The sequence below is a fragment of the Pleurodeles waltl genome, chromosome 3_1 (assembly GCF_031143425.1).
Source record: "Pleurodeles waltl isolate 20211129_DDA chromosome 3_1, aPleWal1.hap1.20221129, whole genome shotgun sequence".
Lineage (NCBI taxonomy): Eukaryota > Metazoa > Chordata > Amphibia > Caudata > Salamandridae > Pleurodeles > Pleurodeles waltl.
Genome location: NC_090440.1, coordinates 1,393,793,847 through 1,393,816,308, shown reverse-complemented (window position 1 = coordinate 1,393,816,308; position 22,462 = coordinate 1,393,793,847). Strand labels below are relative to the sequence as shown.

General features: G+C 46.9%; 1 protein-coding gene across 18 annotated transcripts in view; it reads right to left on the bottom strand.

Moving 5' to 3' along the window:
- PUM1 (pumilio RNA binding family member 1) overlaps positions 1–22,462 on the bottom strand; it is an 859,012-nt gene that overhangs the window by 56,714 nt on the left and 779,836 nt on the right. For all 18 annotated transcript variants that reach the window (XM_069224905.1, XM_069224910.1, XM_069224908.1 and 15 more), the window contains one exon: positions 7,338–7,459. In XM_069224905.1, coding sequence (XP_069081006.1) covers positions 7,338–7,459 — 122 coding nt within the window. The remainder of the gene's footprint in view (positions 1–7,337; positions 7,460–22,462) is intronic.

Here is a 22,462-nt window from a genome sequence, read left to right as displayed (position 1 = left end):
AATCACATGTAAGGGCTGTCCAAGTGGAAACCAACCAGGGGCATGTGGTAGCTATCATGGGGAAACTATGCAGCGGCCCCTAAAGTGAAAGGATAACTGGTAGCCATAACAACGCTGAAGGAAAATGGCTCCCTGTTGTAGTCCCCCCCTCCCTACCTTTTGCCTGATACTGATGCTGTCTTGACTGAAGTGTGCTGGGACCCTGTTAACCAGGCCCCAGCACCAGTCTTTCACCTAAAATGTACCATTGTTTCCACAATTGGCACACCCCTGGCACACAGATAAGTCCCTTGTAAAATGTACCAGTAGTACTAAGGGCCCTGTGACCAGGGAAGGTCTCTAAGGGCTGCAGCATAGGTTGTGCCACCCCTAGGGACCCCTCACCTAACACATGCACACTGCCATCGCAGATTGTGTGTGTTGGTGGGAAGAAAAAGGCAAAGTAGACATGGCATCCCCCTCAGGATGCCATGCACACAAAATACTGCCTGTGGCATAGATAAGTCACCCCTCTATCTATCTTACCTCTAAAGGGGACCCTTGGACTCTGTGCACATTATTTCTTACTTTGAAGTAGTATATACAGAGCCAACTTCCTACAAAGGCCATCCACAGCCACATCCGTAGTAGGAGACGGTTATCAGTGTGACATAAGAAAAACTATTTATGACTGAGGTAGACACTAAGCCGCCTCTTTAGGTCCCGACCAAGGGATCCACTGCCCGCTGGTGCTGAGCAGCTCCCCGTTCCCGCGTTGTCTGCAATACACATCTGAATACAGCCGAAATAGTAAAAGTGCTATCCCAGGCTCCCATGCACCTGAGAGGTATATGCCTGAGTGCTAGGTGTCATTCGCTGTCTGGGGAGTGACGTCCGGGCCCCTGATCCCGTCTGTGACAGTCGAGACAGAGCTGCCCGAGTCCGAGTCCATTTGCACCTGCAAGTTATTTTGGAGCAGCGTAAAGGAGTTCTGTGTGTGAATCGACATGTCCCTCAGTACTTTCGCTCGTTCTGCAGGTTGTCTCTTCAATCTCCTCCTGGGCTTCTGACGAGCAGACGATACAAGCCACTCCTCGGCATCACTGTTTTCCTCAGACAGGCGGGTGATGCCCTTTGCATGCATCCATGTCCAGGCATCAGCAGGTGTGGAAAAGATATGAATGCGGTTGTCCACGATCACCCGGAGTTTGGCTGGAAACATCAAGGCATATTTAATGTTGTGTTCTGAGGCGTTGCTTGATCTTCATATAGGCGTATCGTTGGCACAGCACCTCCGCAGTGAAGTCTGGATAGGCCGTTACAGAGTCACCCTTGCAACGTTCCGGGCTATTGTTCCGTAAGTGTTGCAGTATCATGTCTCGATCTCTGTAATTAAGAAAGCGCGCTATGAGCGGGCGAGGTGGCAGTCCAGGAGCCGACGGCTTGCCCTGTATCTGGTGCGCTTGTTCCACAGAGAAAATCTTCGGTATTGCCCCTTTCAACAACTCTTTTATGATCCAGTGTTCCAAAAATAATTCTGCGCTGTGGCCTTCCACTTTTTCCAGGAATCCTATAAACCTTACATTATTGTGGAATGATCTTCCCTCAGCATCCTCCGTGCGCTGCCGGAGCACTTTCACTTCCAGATCCAATTTTTACACGTGTTTTTGCAGATCCGATACAGCAGGGACCATGGCTCAAAGGCTGGTTTCCGCTGCCGCCACCCCGTCTGCCAGATCGCGGTGATCATCTCTGAGCAAATTAAGATCTTGAGAGAGTGTCTATTCTGTTCTCGAGTGACTGCTTAGTGTCCATGATGGCCTGCAATACCCTCTCAAAATGTCCCGAATGGACTTGAAGGGCAGAATCCAGGGTTTGCAGACTGAAATCTCCCATCTGCGTATTAGAAGGAGCCGTTGTCTTGCACTGCTGCAGAGATTTGGTGACTTTAGCTTTCCCCATCATTCTATCTGTCCAAGTCAGTTTTTTGGGGGTAGTCCGTGCCACCTGTTACCGCTACAATGAGGCTGTGATGAACGCCACAACTTTTGTATAGTGCAGTTTTTATTTCAGGTAATGTCACTTACGTTGTCTCTGTCCAAGGGGGTGCTTAGATGACTGTCACACAGGCAGGATACAAGAGAGGGCTCCTCCCAGCTACGATTCAGGCCCACTCTTCCAGGCCGTGATGGTCCCACAGCCGCCGGTGGCTTGCACCAGTCCTCACGGCAGGGCCAAGATCCTCGCAGAGGGAGGAGGAGGCAGCAGGGCCAGTCGCGAGCCAGGGCAAAAACAGGGCACGGTATCCGCCAAAGACCCCTAGGTATAATGTTCCACCATGTGGTCACACAACCACTTATGCTCAGAGCCTCGGCTCACAGTTTCCAAGCTAGTCCATCACCTCAGCGCGATGGTCGGGCTGCAGTGTCTTGGAAGGGCAGGGGCACATCACTGCTATGTACTGCAGTGCAGGAGGCCAGAGCGCGGCGATCAGGTAGGTCCAGCAAGAAATAGCAACGGCTCCGCGGCACCCCACACTGTGAATCGCTGCTCCTGCGGCACATCCATCAGCAGCCTCTGTCCATCGGCAATGCGCCCCAGAGTGCGCTCACGAGGGCCGGCTTCGCAGCAGCGCTCACCTCAGGCTCCCCTCCGGACTAGGTCCCGAAACACCCTCAGCACCAGCGGAGCGGCGCTCGATCAGAGAGCCGCCCACACTTCTCTCCCTCGGGAAGCCGCAGGCCGAGCAGCAGAGGCCTGGTCGTCCCACAGGCCGTGCCTCCAACCATCCGGCCTGGCGGCTCCCGGTGCCAAATTTCAACTCCGGGCGATGCAGGGCCCCCTTCCAAGTGTCCCCGTCACATGTAGTGGTGTGTAGCTGGTGAGAAGGCCATGCTTGGCAGGATTATATCTTGGGCCCGAGGCAGAACTGTATTTTACGTGTCCATCTTGGCCACACCCCACCATTGTCGACAACTACAGCGTTGTCGAAGGGTACATTCTCGTCAACAGTGTATGGATTTTTGAAGTCGAAGATGGATCACATGAAGCATGTTTTGTAGATTTCACCTGAGTCGCCGGCTCAGAGTTTTTGTGAAGACTTTTGAAGCTTTCTCCTTATTTTCACTGTCTTTGAGAGACCCAGGATGAAATCTCTTTAGTGCCTTTTTGGCTGCCTCAGAAGTCCCTTGTCGTGGGATCTTGAACTCTTGTGAGAGTGAGTTGAGGTGTTGCTCTCTTCTTTTGAGTAAGTACCTTTTTGTGGTTTGTTATTTTCAACTACAAGATAAGTCTTGCTTCCCTTAGAGTTTTAGTAGAAAAAGTTCAGCATCTTACATTCCTTTGCTTTGTAGTCAAGATAAAGGCGGTACAGGCGGTCTTGATGAGGGTCATCCACATGTAATCTCTTCTTTCCACAAGATTTGAAGGATCTAAAGAGCCCTTCTTTTGAAATATCTGACACCTTGATACTTTAGAACAGGGATTCCCAGCCTTCTGACTTCTGTGGACCCCTGCTTTATCATTACAGGAAACCGGGGGCTCCCACTGAACCTTTACTGGAATCCGGAGACTCCCTACTGAGTCATTATTGGAAGCAAAGGACCCCAAGCCTAAAAACTATGTTAGTGCTTTGAACTGCAAAACACCACATAAACAGGCATTCCATCAAACACATACACCAACGATAACATATTTTATTTAATTTGGAAACAAATATAAATGCAAAAAAAATAATACAAAGGTTTGGAGCTTTTCTTAATTCAATTAAAACCACACATCGTCCATTGATATTCTGTTTGATGCCCCTGCACTGCTCCCATGAATCACCGAGGATGCTAATTTAATTTTAAGCCTCCAATTTCAAATTCCTTGACATTTCTGCAGTACGTTTTTACATTTTCAATTTTATATTTAGCAACTTTATTTATATAATTTGCTAAGTATTCATGGACCCACAGGCTGGGAACCACTGCTTTAGAAGCTGAAGTAAAGAGAAAACTGAGCAGAGCTCGGGGAGCCTCCCTTTGTACAATGTGCAGTAGAAAATCTGAGGGACTCAACCTCTTTTGGGAGTGTTCTAGAGGGTGCTGTCACTTGATTGGTCAAAAGTCAAGTTTGGTCCTTTAAATAAAAATAAAAAAAAGGACATGGATATGTTATTAAAGAGACTGGTCATTGCCATTAGGGGCTATGGTAATGATATATACTGCTATGTTAATATACAGTGAGACTCCGACTTCGACGACAGGGATGATTCAAGCATGTCAATTTATGAAAGCTTCAATACTGGAGAAAGGGACATTGTAAGAAAATGCCTTCCTTGGCATGGTTACCCCCTAACCTTTTGCTGAAGCCAGTTGTGATTGAAAGTGCGCTGGGATCCTGCTAAGCAGGCCCCAGCGTTCTTTCCCTAAACTATACCTTTGTTCACACAATTGGCACGGCCCTGGCACACAGATAGGTCCCTTGTAAATGGTACCCCTGGTACCAAGGGCCCTGTGGCCAGGTAAGATTTCTAAGGGCTGCAGCATGCATTATGCCACCCTGGGGACCCCTCACTCAGCACATGCACACTGCCTCACAGCTTGTGTGTGCTGGTGGGGACAAAATGACTAAGTCGACATGGCACTCCCCTCAGGGTGCCATGCCCACATCCCACTGCCTGCGGCATAGGTAAGTCAGCCCTCTAGCAGGCCTCACTGCCCTAAGGCAGGGTGCACTATACCACAGGTAGGGGTATAGTTGCATGAGCAGTATGCCCCTACAGTGTCTAAGCCAAATCTTAGACATTGTAAGTGCATGGTAGCCATAAAGAGTATATGGTCTGGGAGTCTGTCAATTACTAACTCCACAGATCCATAATGGCTACATCAAAATCTGTGAAGTTTGGTATCAAACTTCTTAGCACAATAAATCCACACTGATGCCAGTGTGGGATTTATTTAAAAATGCACACAGAGGACATCTTAGAGATGCCCCCTGCATGCCAGTCTGACTCCTAGTGTTAGGCTGACCAGTTCCTGCCAGCCTGCCACAACCAGACGAGTTTCTGGCCACATGGGTGAGTGCCTTTGTCACTCTGTGGCCAGGAACAAAGCCTGCACTGGGTGGAGGTGCTTCCACCCACCCCCTGCAGCAACTGTAACATGGCAGTGAGCCTCAAAGGCTCATGTTACAGCACCCCAGGGCATCCCAGCTAGTGAAGATGCCCATCCCTCCGGACACAGCTCCCACTTTTTGGGGCAAATCAAGGAGATGATGAGAAAAAACAAGGAGGAGTCACATACCAGTCAGGACAGCCCATAAGGTGTCCTGAGCTGAGGTGATCCCTGCCTTAAGAAATCCTCCATCTTGGTTTCGGATGATTTCCCCAATAGGAATAGGGATGTGCCCCCTACCCTCAGGGAGAATACACAAGGAGGGTGTAGCCACCCATGGACAGTAGCCATTGGCTACTGCCCCAGACCTAAACACACCACTAAATTTAGTATTTATGGGCGACCCTGAACCCAGGAAATTAGATTCTTGCACCCTACAACAAGGACTGCTGACCTGAAAGCCCCATTGAGACGACAGAGACAACAACTGACTTGGCCCCAGCCCTACCGGCCTGTCTCCAGACTCAAAGAACCTGCACAGCGACGCATCCAGCGGGACCAGCGACCTCTGAGGACTCAGAGGACTGACCTGCACCTAAAGGACTAAGAACCTCCCGAGGACAGCGGCTCTGTCCAGAAACAGCAACAAAACAAACAACGTTAAAGAGACTCCACATCCCGCCAGAAGCGTGAGTCTTCACACACTGCACCCGACGCCCCCGGCTCGAGTCCAGGACAACAAACACCATAGAGAGGACTCTCAGGCGTCTCCAACGACGTGGACACCCTAAGTCGACCTTCCTGCACCCCCAGAGCGACGCCTGCAGAGAGGATCCAGAGGCTCCCCCTGACCGCAACTGCCAGGTAGCAAAGGAACCCGACGCCTGGACCATGTACTGCACCCGCAGCCCCCAGGACCAAGAGGAACCACCTACCAGTGCAGAAGTGACCAGCAGGCGGCCCTCATCCTAGCCCAGTCGGTGGCTGGCCCAAGAAGCCCCCCTGTGCCATGCCTGCATCGCCAGAGTGACCCCTGTGTCTCTCCACTGTTTTCAATACAAAACCCGACACCTGCTTTGCACACTGCACCCGGCCGCGCCTGTGTTGCTGAGGGTGTTTTGTGTGCTTGTTTGTCTCCCCCCACGCACACTGCTCTACAAAACTCCCCTGGTCTGCTCCCCGAGGATGCAGGTACTTACCTGCTAGCAGACTGGAACTGGCGCACCTCTGTTCTCCACAGGCACCTATTGTGTTTTGGGCCCTCCTTTGACCTCTACACCTGACTGGCCCTGTGTTGCTGGTTCAGTGGCTTTGGTGTTTTACTACAAAACCATATAAATGTAGTTTATTATCGTTTTGTAGTAAAGGTTTTGCAGCTGCTGTGCTGGCGGGGGGCGCAACCATCAGATCACTCTTACAACAGATGCATCAAAGATAGGTTGTGGAGCTCACCTCAACAACCTCACCATACAATGGAAATGGGATTCCATTCAACAGACTTATCATAAATTACTTGGAACTACTGGCAGTCTTCCTGGCACTCAAAGTATTTCTTACACAAATACAGATTCGAACAGACAATATGATGACAATGTATTATCTGCAAAAACAGAAGGGACACACATCTCAATTGTTCCTTCTAGCTCAGATAATTTGGAAGTGGGTGATTTACAATCACATTTGCCTAATGGCTTTAGAATTATCTAATTTTTCCACTATCAACCTCCAAGGGGAACCCTCTAACTCTGTGCACACTATCTCTCACTTTGAGATAATATGCACAGAGCCAACTTCCTACAGTCATTTTTAAGTTAGATTTTTTGTATTTTTTAATATCAGTATCATATTATTTATGAATGAGTAAGAAAGGTTGTAAATTGATTGAATTATGTATGGTGACATTGTTGCCAAGAGGAAATTATCAATTATAGTATGACATTGTTTGTATATCTGCCCAAGCACCTGTCAATAAAAAACAAAGTCTACTCAACCTAACCACAGATGCCTCAGAGAATCAACAGATTTCAGGAGACAATACTGTGTCTAAGTTAGATGAACAAGCTGAATCTCTACCATGGACTGAAATGAAACATTTAAAAACCACTTAACACTGAAAATGCTAAATTATTTTTAGCAAACAGATTCCTAAAAATCAAGAAATGTCAATGAACAGCCACAATGCAATTAGGAAGGAAATGTTAACAATCTACTATATTTTCAGTTCATTACAGAATCTTGTGGAATTTCCTTCTTCCATACCTGGCAAACTTGTGTTGGCTTAATACGAGCACATTGCCTCGGATTTCTGCTACAATCTTGCTTTTGTCCTCAGGACGCCCATGTTCTAGTACGTGCTGGATCACATAGTTCCCATATTGATCCTAATAAAAGAGAAAGAAGGCTAAATGATAAAACAGTTTGCAATGTAGAACTGCCCTTTTCTAGCTCTCAATCAGGGATCTCACAAAAGCCACATACTGTGGATCATAGACCAATCAACCTCTTATGGTAAAAAGAAAAATGTTACTCTGAATGACACCAGACCTATGTTATATTTGCCAATTGCCATGTCCTCATAATGAAGGTGGGTACAGTACAGCTCTGCACAGACAATTTCTTCCTGGAAGTGACCATGGAGCCGAACATAAGCACCGCCCACTGCACAAAGGCCTCAGTTTCTTTCTTGATCCTGTCCACTCTCAGAGTACAACAATAATCAGGGGTTCAGTGTGCAACTCTCTAGCCTGGGACACTTTTAGATTCCAGGTTGACAGGATGGTGGTAAGGAACTTGCAGTAAGAGCCATCAAAAGAAACATGAGCGAAGGCAAGTGACATTCTTCTGATTGATACTTCGATTCCCAGATTACTCTCACTGTTCCAAGGATCAGTGAAATGACACTAAAGGCTAGTTATCCTTCCTCCTGTTAATCATCAAGGACACAAAAGCTGAAGAAACCCTGCACCTGCAAAGTACCCAGGTGATCTGTTCCCAATGTACTTCTCCTAGACTAAGGTGCAGATGCAGATCATGAGAACAAGTCCTGATCCCCAAGAGGTGATTCCACCCTTGACCCCTTTCCAGGTACTGGACCCCTGGCTCGTACTAAAGTGTATTCTTCCTCCTAAGAGAACTACAAATGGTGACCTTAAGAGTTAAGGAAAATGTTACTTACCCAGTAGACATCTGTTCATAGCATATAGTGCTGTAGCTACACATGCTTTGCATAAGTCCACCACCTAGTGTTGGGCTCAGAGTGTTACAAGTTTTTTTTTTTCTCCAAATAATATTTTCGGCTCACAAGATTGAATGACTCCTCCTCTCGGTGATACTGCGCATGGGCATCAAGTCGTTTGTTAGATTGTTTTCCCGTAGGCAGGTGAAGTAAAGAGTATATATAAGTACATAGTAAGTAAGAGAAATATATGTCCATGCAATGTATGTACATATTTACAATATGTTGCACTACAACGACTTCAGGCTTCCAAGGAGGAGGGCTGGCGCATGTGAATCTACAGAACTACATGCCACAAACTGATATATACTGGGTAACATTTTCCGTTCAATGGCATGTGTAGTTGTAGATACACATGCTTTGCATAGACTGTAAAGCAGTCCCATCCTAAGTAAACGGTGGCTAGCCTGTAGGATTTGGAGTAGTTTGAAATAATGTTGATGGGGAGTGTAGGAAGTTGGCTCTGTATGCACTATTTCAAAGTAAGGAATAGTATGCACAGAGTCCAAGGGTTCCCCTTAGAGGTAAGATAGTGGCAAAAAGAGATAATACTAATGCTCTATTTTGTGGTAGTGTGGTCGAGCAGTAGGCTTATCAAAGGAGTAGTGTTAAGCATTTGTTGTACACACACAGGCAATAATTGAGGAACACACACTCAGAGACAATTCCAGGCCAATAGGTTTTTGTATAGAAAAATATATTTTCTTAGTTTATTTTAAGAACCACAGGTTCAAATTTGACATGTAATACTTTAAATGAAAGGTATTGCAGGTAGGTACTTTAGGAACTTTGAATAATCAAAATAGCATATACAGTCTTCACATAAATCACATATAGCTATTTTAAAACTAGACATAGTGCAATTTTCGACAGTTCCTGGGGGGAGTAAGAGTTAGTTAGTTTTTGCAGGTAAGTAAACCACCTACGGGGTTCAAGTTTGGGTCCAAGGTAGCCCACCGTTGGGGGTTCAGAGCAACCCCAAAGTTACCACACCAGCAGCTCAGGGCCGGTCAGGTGCAGAGTTCAAAGTGGTGCCCAAAACGCATAGGCTTCAATGGAGAAGGGGGTGCCCTGGTTTCAGTCTGCCAGCAGGTAAGTACCCGCGTCTTCGGAGGGCAGACCAGGGGGGTTTTTAGGGCACCGGGGGGGACACAAGTTAGCACAGAAAGTACACCCTCAGCAGCACGGGGGCGGCCGGGTGCAGTGTGCAAACACACGTCGGGTTTCCAATGTAAATCAATGGGAGACCAAGGAATCTCTTCAGCGATGCAGGCAGGCAAGGGGGGGGGGGCTCCTCGGGGTAGCCACCACCTGGGCAAGGGAGAGGGCCTCCTGGGGGTCACTCCTGCACTGGAGTTCCGATCTTTCAGGTCCTGGGGGCTGCGGGTGCAGAGTCTTTTCCAGGCGTCGGGATCTGGGAGTCAGGCAGTCGCGGTCAGGGGGAGCCTCGGGATTCCCTCTGCAGGCGTCGCTGTGGGGACTCGGGGGGGCAACTCTGGCTACTCACAGTCGCCGGGGAGTCCTCCCTGAAGTGTTGTTTCTCCACAAGTCGAGCCGGGGGCGTCAGGTGCAGAGTAGCAAGTCTCACGCCTCCGGCGGGAAACGCAGTTGTCTTGAAGTTGCTCCTTTGGAAACAAAGTTGCAGTCTTGGGTGAACAGGGCCGCTGTCCTCTGGAGTTTCTTGGTCCTTCTAGAGCAGGGCAGTCCTCTGAGGATTCAGAGGTCGCTGGTCCCTGGGGAAAGCGTCGCTGGAGCAGTGTCTTCAGAAGGGGGGAAACAGGCCGGTAGAGCTGGGGCCAAAGCAGTTGGTGTCTCCGTCTTCTCTGCAGGGTTTTTCAGCTTAGCAGTCCTCTTCTTAGGTTGCAGGAATCTGAGTTACTAGGTTCAGGGGAGCCCCTAAATACAGGATTTAGGGGTGTGTTTAGGTCTGGGAGGGCAGTAGCCAATGGCTACTAGCCCTGAGGGTGGCTACACCCTCTTTGTGCCTCCTCCCAAGGGGAGGGGGGTCACATTCCTATCCCTATTGGGGGAATCCTCCATCTGCAAGATGGAGGATTTCTAAAAGTCAGAGTCACCTCAGCTCAGGTTGCCTTAGGGGCTGTCCTGACTGGCCAGTGACGACTCCTTGTTTTTCTCATTATCTCCTCCGGCCTTGCCGCCAAAAGTGGGGCCGTGGCCGGAGGGGGCGGGCAACTCCACTAGCTGGAATGCCCTGGGGTGCTGTAACAAAGGGGGTGAGCCTTTGAGGCTCACCGCCAGGTGTTACAGTCCAGCAAAGGGGGAGGTGATAAGCATCTCCACCCAGTACAGGCTTTGTTACTAGCCACAGAGTGACAAAGGCACTCTCCCCATGGGGCCAGCAACATGTCTCGATTGTGGCAGGCTGCTAAAACCAGTCAGCCTACACGGGTAGTTGGTTAAGGTTTCAGGGGGCACCTCTAAGGTGCCCTCTGGGGTGTATGTTACAATAAAATGTACACTAGCATCAGTGTGCATTTATTGTGCTGAGAAGTTTGATACCAAACTTCCCAGTTTTCAGTGTAGCCATTATGGTGCTGTGGAGTTCGTGTATGACAGACTCCCAGACCATATACTCTTATGGCTACCCTGCACTTACAATGTCTAAGGTTTGGCTTAGACACTGTAGGGGCACAGTGCTCATGCACTTGTGCCCTCACTTATGGTATAGTACACCCTGCCTTAGGGCTGTAAGGCCTGCTAGAGGGGTGACTTATCTATACTGCATAGGCAGTGTGAGGTTGGCATGGCACCCTGGGGGGAGTGCCATGTCGACTTACTCGTTTTGTCCTCACCAGCACACACAAGCTGGTAAGCAGTGTGTCTGTGCTGAGTGAGGGGTCCCCAGGGTGGTATAAGATATGCTCCAGCCCTTAGAGACCTTCCCTGGAATCAGGGCCCTTGGTACCAGGGGTACCAGTTACAAGGGACTTACCTGGATGCCAGGGTGTGCCAATTGTGAAAACAAAAGTACAGGTTAGGGAAAGAACACTGGTGCTGGGCCTGGTTAGCAGGCCTCAGCACACTTTCAAATCAAAACATAGCATCAGCAAAGGCAAAAAGTCAGGGGGTAACCATGCCAAGGAGGCATTTCCTTACAGGGAGCTAAAACGTCTACATAGTAGTGTCTGGTAAATGTGTGTGGTGTAGACCATATGGCAGCTTTACATATATCTACCATTGGAATATTCCCTATATAGACCTTAGAAGCAAACTTTTTTCCTGGTAGAATTCGCTTTCGGAGCTACTGGTAGTTGTCTTTTGTCTTTAATATAGCAAGTTTGAATACACTTAACTATCCATCAAGCTAATCCATTTTCTGAGCTTGGATTAACTTTGTGAGGTTCTGAAAAAGTTACAAATAGTTATTTTGATTTCCTAAATCTTTCTGTCCTATCAATGTTATACATAAGAGCTCTTAACATCCAGTGTAGGTAGAGCTCTTTCAGCAACAGAATCTGGTTGAGAAACGAAGACTGGCAATTCCATTGACTGATTAATATGAAAAGGTGAAACTACCACAGGTAGGAATTTTGTCCTTATGTATTTGGAAGAAAGGTTCTTCTAGAGTGAACGCTTTAATTTCACTAACTCTTCTTAAAGTAGGTATGGCTACTAAAAAAGCAACATTCCATGAAGGAAACTGTAAAGTACAACAATGCATGGGTTCAAATGGTGACCCCATAAGTCTTGTAAGTACAGTATTAAGATTCCATACTGGAGCTGGAGGAATAAGTGGAATGACTCTCTTAAGGCCCTCCATGAATGCTTTGATGACAGGAATTCTAAACAAAGACAGATGTTGTCTGTTTTGAAGGTAAGAAGCTAAATGAAGCCTAATAGAAGAATATGTTAAATTGGCTTTTTGTAAGTGCAACAAATAGCAGACAATGTCTTGTACGGAAGCCGTAAGTGGATCAATATTTTTGGGTTGACAATAATATACAAAATGTTTCCATTTAGCAGCATAACACTGACTTGTTGTGGGTTTGCGTGCTTTTTAAGAATATCCATACATTCAGATGGAAGCTGTAAGTAACCAAATTCTATGACCTCAGAAGCCATATTGCAAGATTGAGTGTGCTGGGATTCGGGTGTCTGATTTGACCTCTCCTTGGAGTCAGCAGATCTGGTCTGTTTGTGAGTTTGTGATGTGGTACTACAGACAGATCCAACATTGTTGTATACCAATGTTGACGTGCCCATGTAGGGGCTACAAGAATCATTATGAGTGAGGTTTGTTTCAGTTTGCGTTTCAGAAATAGGATGAATGGGAGAAGCGGAAAAGCGTAAGCAAATATCTCTGATCAATTCATCCATGGAGTATTGTCCTTGGACTGAGAGTGTGGGTATCTGAACACTAAGCTTTGGCATTGTGAGTTTTCTGCTGTGGCAAAGAGATCTATCGCTGGTGTTCCCCATAGTTGGAAGTATTTTTGAATTACTTGTTTGTGAACTTATTGCTGCGTCCTGCTTAAGAGCGCCGCTAACTAATTGTCCGTTCCTGAGAGAGAGTCTGCCATTAGGCAAATGTGATTGTAAATCACCCACTTCCAAATTATCTGAGCTAGAAGGGACAATTGAGATGTGTCTCCCTTCTGTTTTTGCAGATAATACATTGTCGTCATATTGTCTGTTCGTATCTGTATTTGTGTAAGAAATACTTTGAGTGACAGGAAGACTGCCAGTAGTTCCAAGTAATTTATATGATAAGTTTGTTGAATGGAATCCCATTTCCCTTGTATGGTGAGGTTGTTGAGGTGAGCTCCACAACCTATCTGTGATGCATATGTTGTAAGAGTGATCTGATGGTTGCACCCCCCCCCCCCTCCGCCAGCACAGCAGCTGCAAAACCTTTACTACAAAACGATAATAAACTACGTTTATATGGTTTTGTAGTAAAAGGGGCAGGGCATTAGGGATGACGAGAACTGAAGGGGAGTGCACATGTATGTTTGGCTGGCAGTCTCGGGCCAGCTGTAGGGAGTTGGCTCTGTATATACTCTGTCTAAGTGAGAGATAGTGTGCACAGAGTCCAAGGGTTCCCCTTAGAGGTTGATAGTGGCAAAATTAGATAATACTAATGCTCTATTTTGTGGTAGTGTGGTCGAGCAGTAGGCTTATCAGAGGGTAGTGTTAAGCATTTGTTGTACAAACACAGGCAATAAATAAGGAACACACACTCAAAGACTTACTCCAGGCCAATAGTTTTAATATAGAAAAATATATTTTCTTAATTTATTTTAGAACCACAAGATTCAAGATTTGAGGTAAGTGAAGATATGAACTATAGAGAGACTTTATTCGGTATGAAATAATTCAACCCTTAGATTACATAGACAACAATAAATAGACCATAATAACAATAAAACAATAAAATAACAATAATCATAATATTAAAAACAAATAAAACCTCGTTACCAAAGATAGTCTAAAGATTTCTTTTTAAAAAAACTCTACTATACTGCGCCAAGTAATGGCTCCCCTCAGGAACAATGCCACCCCCTCCACACCAATGCATCTGAAGCCTTTTGCAGCCACATAAAAGCAGGACGATATTGCACAAAACCCTTTTGGCCTCAACAGGGGTAATAAAAAACGACTTCTAAAAGGTGCATAAAAGACACAGAATATTGTAAAATGGGACAAGGTCTGCAGGGACACCCCGTCATATGGACAAGGTAGAATAGATTTTTCACCATACTGGCCTAACGGGAAACAAAGATTACTTCTAATGATCCCCAAGGGAAATCGAGTGATGAGAGTCCTTTCCCTCAAATCGTTTATCGCTAAGAGATCGGGCTCAGGACCCGCCCCCATCTTTAACACAACAAAATCCCTGACTGATTGTTGCCCTAGTTCCTTCCCCTCTCTTTTAGCCCCCTGGATTCTTAAAAAATTCTCCTTAACCCAATTTTTATCCCGGCCAGTCAAACCCTCAGGAGTGTCAAACAAGTCCGGCCGCCCCAAATCCTGTGCTACCTTTCTTATATACGTCAGCCAGGGAATATATTTTACATTATCACAGGCCAAACAGTCCCTTAAGATCTATTAAAAGTGGCATATTCATTACTCCAAATCAAAATACATAGTAAGAGGGGAGCCAAGTAAATAGTGTCTTGCACACACTCAAGATCTAGTTCTAAATGTAGACAAAAACCAGAGGTATTTTGACCAACACCCAATAGCCTTCTACAGAAATGATTTTCTGCAACAATGGGGGCTCGGGTGTTCATATACCCCCAGAGTGCTGCACCATACAACAGGACAGGGAGACATTTTCGCCTGTAGATTTCAAGCAGAGGCTTAATTGGTTTACTTCCTACTCTTACAGCAAAATCAAAAGTGGCACCAACTGAGGCATGAAAGAGCATACTCCTTCTGGCAATACAGGGTTTCCATGAACCTTTATCATCAAAGATCACCCCTAAATATGGGAATTCATGGACCCTGCTAATAATTTGATCATCAACCTTTAGCTCCCACACCTTACTCAAAGGCCTACCACATACCATGAAATGCGATTTCTTATAATTCATCTCTAGACCCAAGCCTGACATGTAAGAGGCATAAGCTCTAACTACTTTACGGAGGCCATTCATAGTGCGGGCCATGAGGACCGCATCATCTGCATACGTCAACACAGGGACATTAGTGCCATTCACCTTAGGGACATCCCTACAGTGTTCCACCAAAAATTCAGACAATCCATTTGTATATAAAAGGAACAGAGTGGGGGCCAACACACACCCCTGGTGAACGCCCTTTGTGAGCTTAAAAGCCTCTGAACATTCCCCGTTTATCCCCACCCTCACATTTGCAACCCATCCTGAGTGGAGGTACCGGAGCAGCTCTACAATATTAGGATCCATCCCTAACTGACTTATCCTTTCCCACAACATTGACCGATTTACCTTGTCAAAGGCACAACTGAGGTCCATAAACGCAAGATAAAGGGTGCCCTTCCTGGCTTGTGTATATTTCCCAATCATCAACAGAAGATTAAGGCACTGTTCACACGTGCAAAGACCTTCCCTAAAACCGTACTGGTCCCGGCTCAAAATTTCCTTTTCTGCCATCCAAGCCTCATTACGCCTTAAGATGATCCGTCCCAAAATCTTCACCGAAGAGTCAAGTAGGGGAATGGGGCAATAAGATTTAGGGTCATTCCAATCCCTCTTTTTAAAAACTGGGATAATACAAGCCCTTCTCTAAGAGGCAGGAATTCCCACGGTAACTGCCGCTTTAAGAGAAAAGGTGCCCATAGCTGAGGACAAGATTTGTACAAATCCATTGGGATGGAATCTTGGCCCGGGTCTTTGTTACTAGCGCTACCCTGTAGTGCATCAATAACTTCCTTGAGCGAAAACCTGATCGCTAGATTGGGGACCACAACACACTCTTTATCCCAATTATTTCTTAGGGTGATTCCCTCAAAGATTCTACATAAATAATTTACCCAGGCCTCTGGGGCAATATTACAGCCTAAACCCTCAGATGTCTCTGTTGCAAAAGAACCTCTATTCACCACCTTCCAAAACCGACCCGGATCCTTCAGGACTGTAGCGCGCTTCAACTCTTCTCAGGCTTTTTCTTTAAAATTTTCCTTACTCTCCCTCAAAGCCCTTTTATACTTAATCCTTGCTGCTTTCACCGCGGCCCTATCTCTGGGGTATTCCTTGAGGGCGATTTTCATATTTGCATTAGCATCGTAACAGGCCTTATCAAACCACCCACCTCTGCACTTGTTGGGACGAATATCTATTGAAAATAAACAGACTAACTACTATGTTTACTTCAGCTATTGCATCCATAACTTCCTTAGGGCTCGGAGTCCCTCTCAAAAGCATACCCATAAACAGGGATAGGTTGCCCCCCACCACCCTCTCTGTAACTTGTTGGGCATCTACCTGTTTCCAACCAAGTCGCCTACCCTGGTCTCTTATCTTCACTATTGCGGGTCCACCCCGACCTGATTTACTTGGAGCCCCTGGGAGTTTAAAGCACACTGTAAGGGGGTTATAATCACTTATACATTCCCCAAGCACTTCTCCAATTAACAAATCTTTCAATAGTGGAGATACGAAAATGTAGTCAACTGTGGTGCCCGACCCTCTACCCACAAACGTTGGGAGCTGATGAATATCTACTACTTCAGTGTCCCGGAAATTCAGAAGGCCCAACCAACTTCCTAAGTTCCTTAATCAGAGCCCTGCCTCTGGCATCTTGAACATCATCCGCCGAGTAGTACACACAGTCGTACTCGAAGGGATTTACCACTGTACTAAGTCGACCCAACTTGGCATTAAAATCACCTGACACAATGGCACATTATTCCAGCCCCACCTCCTCCATTCTACACTTCATCACCTGAAGAACGGAGAAGAGAATCCCAATTTGACACCCCCCATCTCATACAGCATTATCAAAATTAACCAACAGAACATTAAAATTGTTAGAAAAAATTACCCATACAGGCAATATACCCTGGTGGTTACAATTTGAAAAGCAGACACTATCTTAGAAAAACAGATTAAGGTAACCAGGCCCCCTTTTGAACGACCTCCAAGGGACTGAACAGCTGGGCTAGCAAATCTATCATACCCATCCCAAGCAGCCAGCCCATCAGACCAGGTTTCCTGTAGCATAATAATGTCATAATCGGACACACACCTAACCCAAGCCTGATCAGATAACTTGGCATCATACCCCGCAATACTCCAGGAAATAAGATCACACTTCGAGCCCACCCCCTCCAGCACAGTCAAAGTCTTGATGCATTGTCAATCCACCCCTGCCAGGTCAGAGTTTACATTATCTGTTCTCCTGCAAATTTTCCGCAGGCCATTCTGGCCTGGGGAGGTGGGGGGGGCAATCCTGCCAAATCAGGAGAGGGATCAGCACCCAGTCGCATATGATTGTAGAAATATCCCAGGTGGGCCATACCAATTGTTTCTGCCCTTGAAAAAGCATTACTATATGAGGAGAGAAGCCGTTGAGCCAGGCCCGGGTATCTAACATTTATAATAACACAATCCTCATTTCCTCTTTTTTCTAGGCCCAACCCAGACAATTCTTTTAACAAACAAAACATCCTCGAGATCCGTACATGAAACATTTCAGTTTTTGCTCAGCCAATAGCCAGTTTTATTTTTTAATTGAGCCATAGATTCAATTACTCCAGGGGTCAAAGCAGGGACATTTGTCAACACCACCACATAAGGGGCACATGCCGGGGGCAGATCCAGACGGACCAACAAAGACTTTTTAATTCAGCGGTTTCTGGTTAAACTTCCCAACCGGCTGTTGGCAAACTCCCCCCAGCCACCACAGAATCATAGCCAGGTTGCCTGTCGAGGCTGGATCCATTCAAGGCCCCCCTGCCCATTGGTGGGGCGGTAGTTGAAACCAACACAGACTGAGCACAGACACCTTGGCCCCCAGAATTTGTCGGGTTATCCAGTGGCTGAGGCATGTTCCACAGGGACCCAGCATCTTCCTCCTGTAGATTCACCTCCTCGCTTGGTTGAGACAGACAGCGCAGGCCCACACACACCCCCATAGATTGGCTCCCTTGGATTCTTAGTAAGTATATAAAATGCAAGGCACTTCACACAGGAAAGTATAGAACTTTGATTTAAAACAGAATTACACACAGTGCAAAAATCAACAGTTCCAGGGGAGGTAAGATTGGTTAGTTTCTCAGGTAAGTAGAGCACTTACACAGTCAGTCTCCTGGACATAGGCAGCCCACCGTTGGGGATTCAAGGCAACCCCAAAGCCACCACACCAGCAACACAGGGCCGGTCAGTTGCAGAGGTCAAAGCACATAGGCGCCTATGAAGAACAGGGGTGCTCCGATCCAAGTCTGCTTACAGGTAAGTACCCGCGTCCTCAGGGAGCAGACCAGGGTTTTTTTGTAGAGCACTGGCTGGGTGGGTGGGGTGGGGACACAAGCCCACAAAACACACCTTTCGCGGCACAGGAGCGGCTGGGTGCAGTAGACAAAGTAGGCATCGGGTTTGCTATTGAAAGCAATGGAGGGTCACTTAGGCGATGCAGGCACGGCACGGGGGGTCTTCTCGAGCCAGCCACCGACAGGGCTAGGATGAGAGCCGCCTGCTGGTCACTCCTGCACTGATAGGGGGTTCCTCTCGGTCCTGGGGGCTGCCGGTGCAGTGCTTGGTCCAGGCGTCGAGTTACTTGTTACCAGGCAGTCGCGTCAGGGGGAGCCTCTGGATCCTCTCTGCAGGCGTCGCTGTGGGGGTCCAGGGGGGTTTGACTCCAGGTGCCCATGTCGTCATAGTCGCCGGAGAGTCCTCTCTGCGGTGTTGGTTCTCCTGAACTTGAGCCGGGGGCGTCAGGTGCAGAGTGTGAAGTCTCACACTTCCGGCAGGAAGAGAGAGTTCTTTGAAAGTTGCAAAGTTGTTGCAGTTTTTGAACAGTGCCGCTGTTCTCGGGTGTTTCTTGGTCCTTCAGGTTCAGGGCAGTCCTCAGAGGTTGCTGGTCCCTGTCGGATGCGTTACTGTGCAGGTTCTTTGCGTCTGGAGACAGGCCTGTAGGGCTGGGGCCAAGTCAGTTGTCGTCTCCGTCGTCTCTGCAGGGCTTTCAGGTCAGCAGTCCTTCTCCTCGATGTAGGTTGCAGGAATCAGATTTCCTGCATTCACCTCAGCTCAGGGCACCTTAGGGGATGTCCTGCGTGGTAAATGACTCCTCCTTGTTTTTCTCATTATCTCCTACAGCCTTGCCGCCAAAAGTGGGGGCAGTGACCGAAGGGGGGGCATCTCCAACTAGATGGATGCCCTGGGGTGCTGTAACAAAAGGCATGAGCCTTTGAGGCTCACCACCAGGTGTTACAGTTCCTGCAGGGGGAGGTGTTCCTGGCCACAGAGTGACAAAGGCACTCACCCCATGTGGCCAGAAACTAGTCTGGTTGTGGCAGGCTGGCAGGAACTTGTCAGCCTAACACTAGAAGTTGGACTGGTATTCAGGGTGCATCTCTAAGATGCCCTCTCGGTGTATATTACAATAAATCCCACACTGACATAAGTGCGCATTTATTGTGCTAAGAAGTTTGATACCAAACGTCCCAGATTTCAGTTTAGCCATTATGGAACTCTGGAGTTCGTAACTGACAGACTCCCAGACCATATACTCTTTATGGCTACCCTGCACTTACAGTGTCCAAGGTTTTGCTTAGACACTGTAGGGGCATAGTGCTCATGCAACTATGCCCTCATTTGTGGTATAGTGCACCCTGCCTTAGGGCTGTAAGGCCTGCTAGAGGGGTGACTTCCCTATGTCACAGGCAATGAAAGGTGGGCATGGCACCCTGATGGGAGTGCCATGTAGACTTTTCTGCCCACCAGCACACACAAGCTATGAGGCAGTGTGCATGTGCTGAGTGAGGGGTCCTCAGGGTGGCATAATACATGCTGCAGCCCTTAGAGACCTTCCCTGGCCACAGGGCCCTTGGTACTAGGGTTACCATTTACAAGAAACTTATCTGTGTGCCAGGGCTGTGCCAATTGTGGGAACAAAGGTACAGTTTAGGGAAAGAACACTGGTGCTGGGGCCCGGTCAGAGGGGTCCAAGCTGACTTTCAATCATAACTGGCATCAACAAAAGGCAAAAAGTCAGGGGGTAACCATGCCAAAGAAGGTATTTCCTCACACCAGCCAAACACACATGCGTAGTAGGATCTCTCCAGCCTAGCAACACAATTGCTGGGCTGGAGCGAGCAGGCAGAGGCTCCCAGTCTGCCTGGGCGCTCCCAGCCAATCTGAACGTTGCTTTGGGCAGTGTTAGGATTGGCTGCAGGGCATGCTGCGAGCCTGTGCCTTCACTGCAGAAGATGAGCGGTGAGGCGGCTGCGGAGTAGCAGGTAAGTGATTTGAAAAACAATTAATTCAACCCCCCTCTCACTCACACCACCCACTCCCATGCCACCCCACCCCAATAAAGCCCTGCAAACCGCTCCTGGATTTGAGGCACGGGGTCCTAAAAGGGCTGCCCTTTTGAGAGATTGGTGGGATTCCACCATTGCAGTATAACTATGTAAGTGTGACTGTGTTGCAGTGGCGATAAGAGTCTGTGAAAAGCATGAATCCTTATTGTGGTTGGATATGCTAATCCTGACTGAGTGTTCAGAATTGCTCTTAGATACAGCTGTATTTTTGATGGTTGTAGGAAGGATTAGAGGTAGTTGATTGTGAATCCCAAACTGTGTAGAGGATCTACAGTGTACTGAGTGTGTTGTTGGCAAACGTGAATTGTACTGGCTTTTATTAGTCAGTCGTCTAGACATGGCAACACAGGTATATGTTGTTTTCTTAGATATGCTGCAACTACTGCTAAACATTTGGTGAACACCCTTGGTGCTGTTACCCTGAATGGTAGCACCTTGAATTGGTTGTGCTTTCCTGCAATGACAAGTCTTAGGTAATTGCAATTTGCTGGATGTGTGGGAATGAGGAAATAGTCATCTTAAAGGTCCAATGCGGTCATGTAATCCCACTGCTGTAGTAGGGGGAATAACATCTTGCAGTCACCACACGGAATTGTTCTGAAAGGGTGCATAGATTAAGAGGCCCGAGATCTAGAACAGATCTTAATGAGGATTCTTTTTTGGGTAAGTATAGTGAATATACTCCTGATCCTCACTGGGATATAGGTATTGGCTATATGGCTACTTTGAGTAGGAGGGATTGTACCTCCCCATTCAACAGAGTAAGATGGTCTTGAGATTGTGTGAAAGAGGGGGAATGTTTGGTGGAGTGGAGATGAATTCTAGACAATAGCCATGTTGGATTATTTACGGAACCCATTGGTCTGTAGTGATCTTGTGTAATTGTTGATACATGTTTAGCAGTGTTCCTCCCACAGTGGATATATGCGCTGTGGGGATATTCAGAAAGTCATTGTTTGTTTGAGGTAGAGGAACTTCTGGATGCGGATGCTTTCCCTTTTCCTTTATTGTTAGATCCTCTGTAAGAAACTCTAAACGAATCTCTTGTATAAAAATGTGAGGTCTGCTTCTTTTGTGAGGTTGTTGTCTCTGTAGCTGATGGTTTGAAGCCACCTCTAGATTGTGGCCTATGAAAATTGCCTCTAGTGGGTGTGGTGTATAGTGCACGAATAGCCTTAGCTGTCTCAGAATCTTTTTTGTGTTTTTCCTATTGTGGTGTCCACCTCTGGTCCAAACAAATGCTCCTTATCAAAGGGCATATTTAAGACAGCTTGCTGTATTTCAGGTTTAAAACCTGAACATATTAGCCAAGCATGTCTTCTAATCAACACTAGTGTTGATCCATATTGCTGCTGTATCAGCTGCGTCTGCAGCACATCTAATTGCATTATTACATATAGCTTGCCCCGCTGTGACTATTTGCTGCCCTCTTTTTTGGTGTTCAAGTAGAAGACACTTTAAAGTTTTTCCATCTTGACCCAGTGGGCCCTATCATGTCTTGCCAGGATTGCTTGGGAATTTGCTATCCTCCAGTGATGTACAGCCTGGGAAGCGGCCCTCTTACCTGCGGCATCTTTTTTGTCAGGAGGAGCATCTCCTGTAGACTGACTATTAGTCCTTTTCCTTGCTGCACTAACTATAAAATATGGTGGTAACTGAGTCCTGATAAAAACTGGATCCAAGGGTGCAGGTTTATACTTTTTATCCACCCTAGGTGTGATGATTCTAGCTTTAACTAGTTCTTTAAAAATGTCAGAAATGTCTGATCGTGCCTGGAAGAATAGGAAAGCATTATTCTTATGTGTAGATGTTAGTGTATTGAATAGAAAATACTCTTCAATGGGATCTGTGTGCAGCTGAACATTATGGTATGCAGCTGCCCTAGCTATGGCTTGGTTATATGCAGTGGTGTCTCCCGATGGAGATGGTGTGGCTGGGTATAAATCTGGATTATTGGAAAGGATGGGATGAGAGTCATATAGATCCCATGGATCTGTATCTTGCTGAACATCACTAAGATCATCCCTGTGAGGTGATGCTGAGGATGTCTGTGGAGAAAACTGTGTATTATATGTGGGTGAAGGAAGAGAAGGAGAATGTGATGGTAAAGGCTGCTGTTGCGTACACTTTTCTCTCTCCTTCTGTTTTGAGACTTTTTTGGTG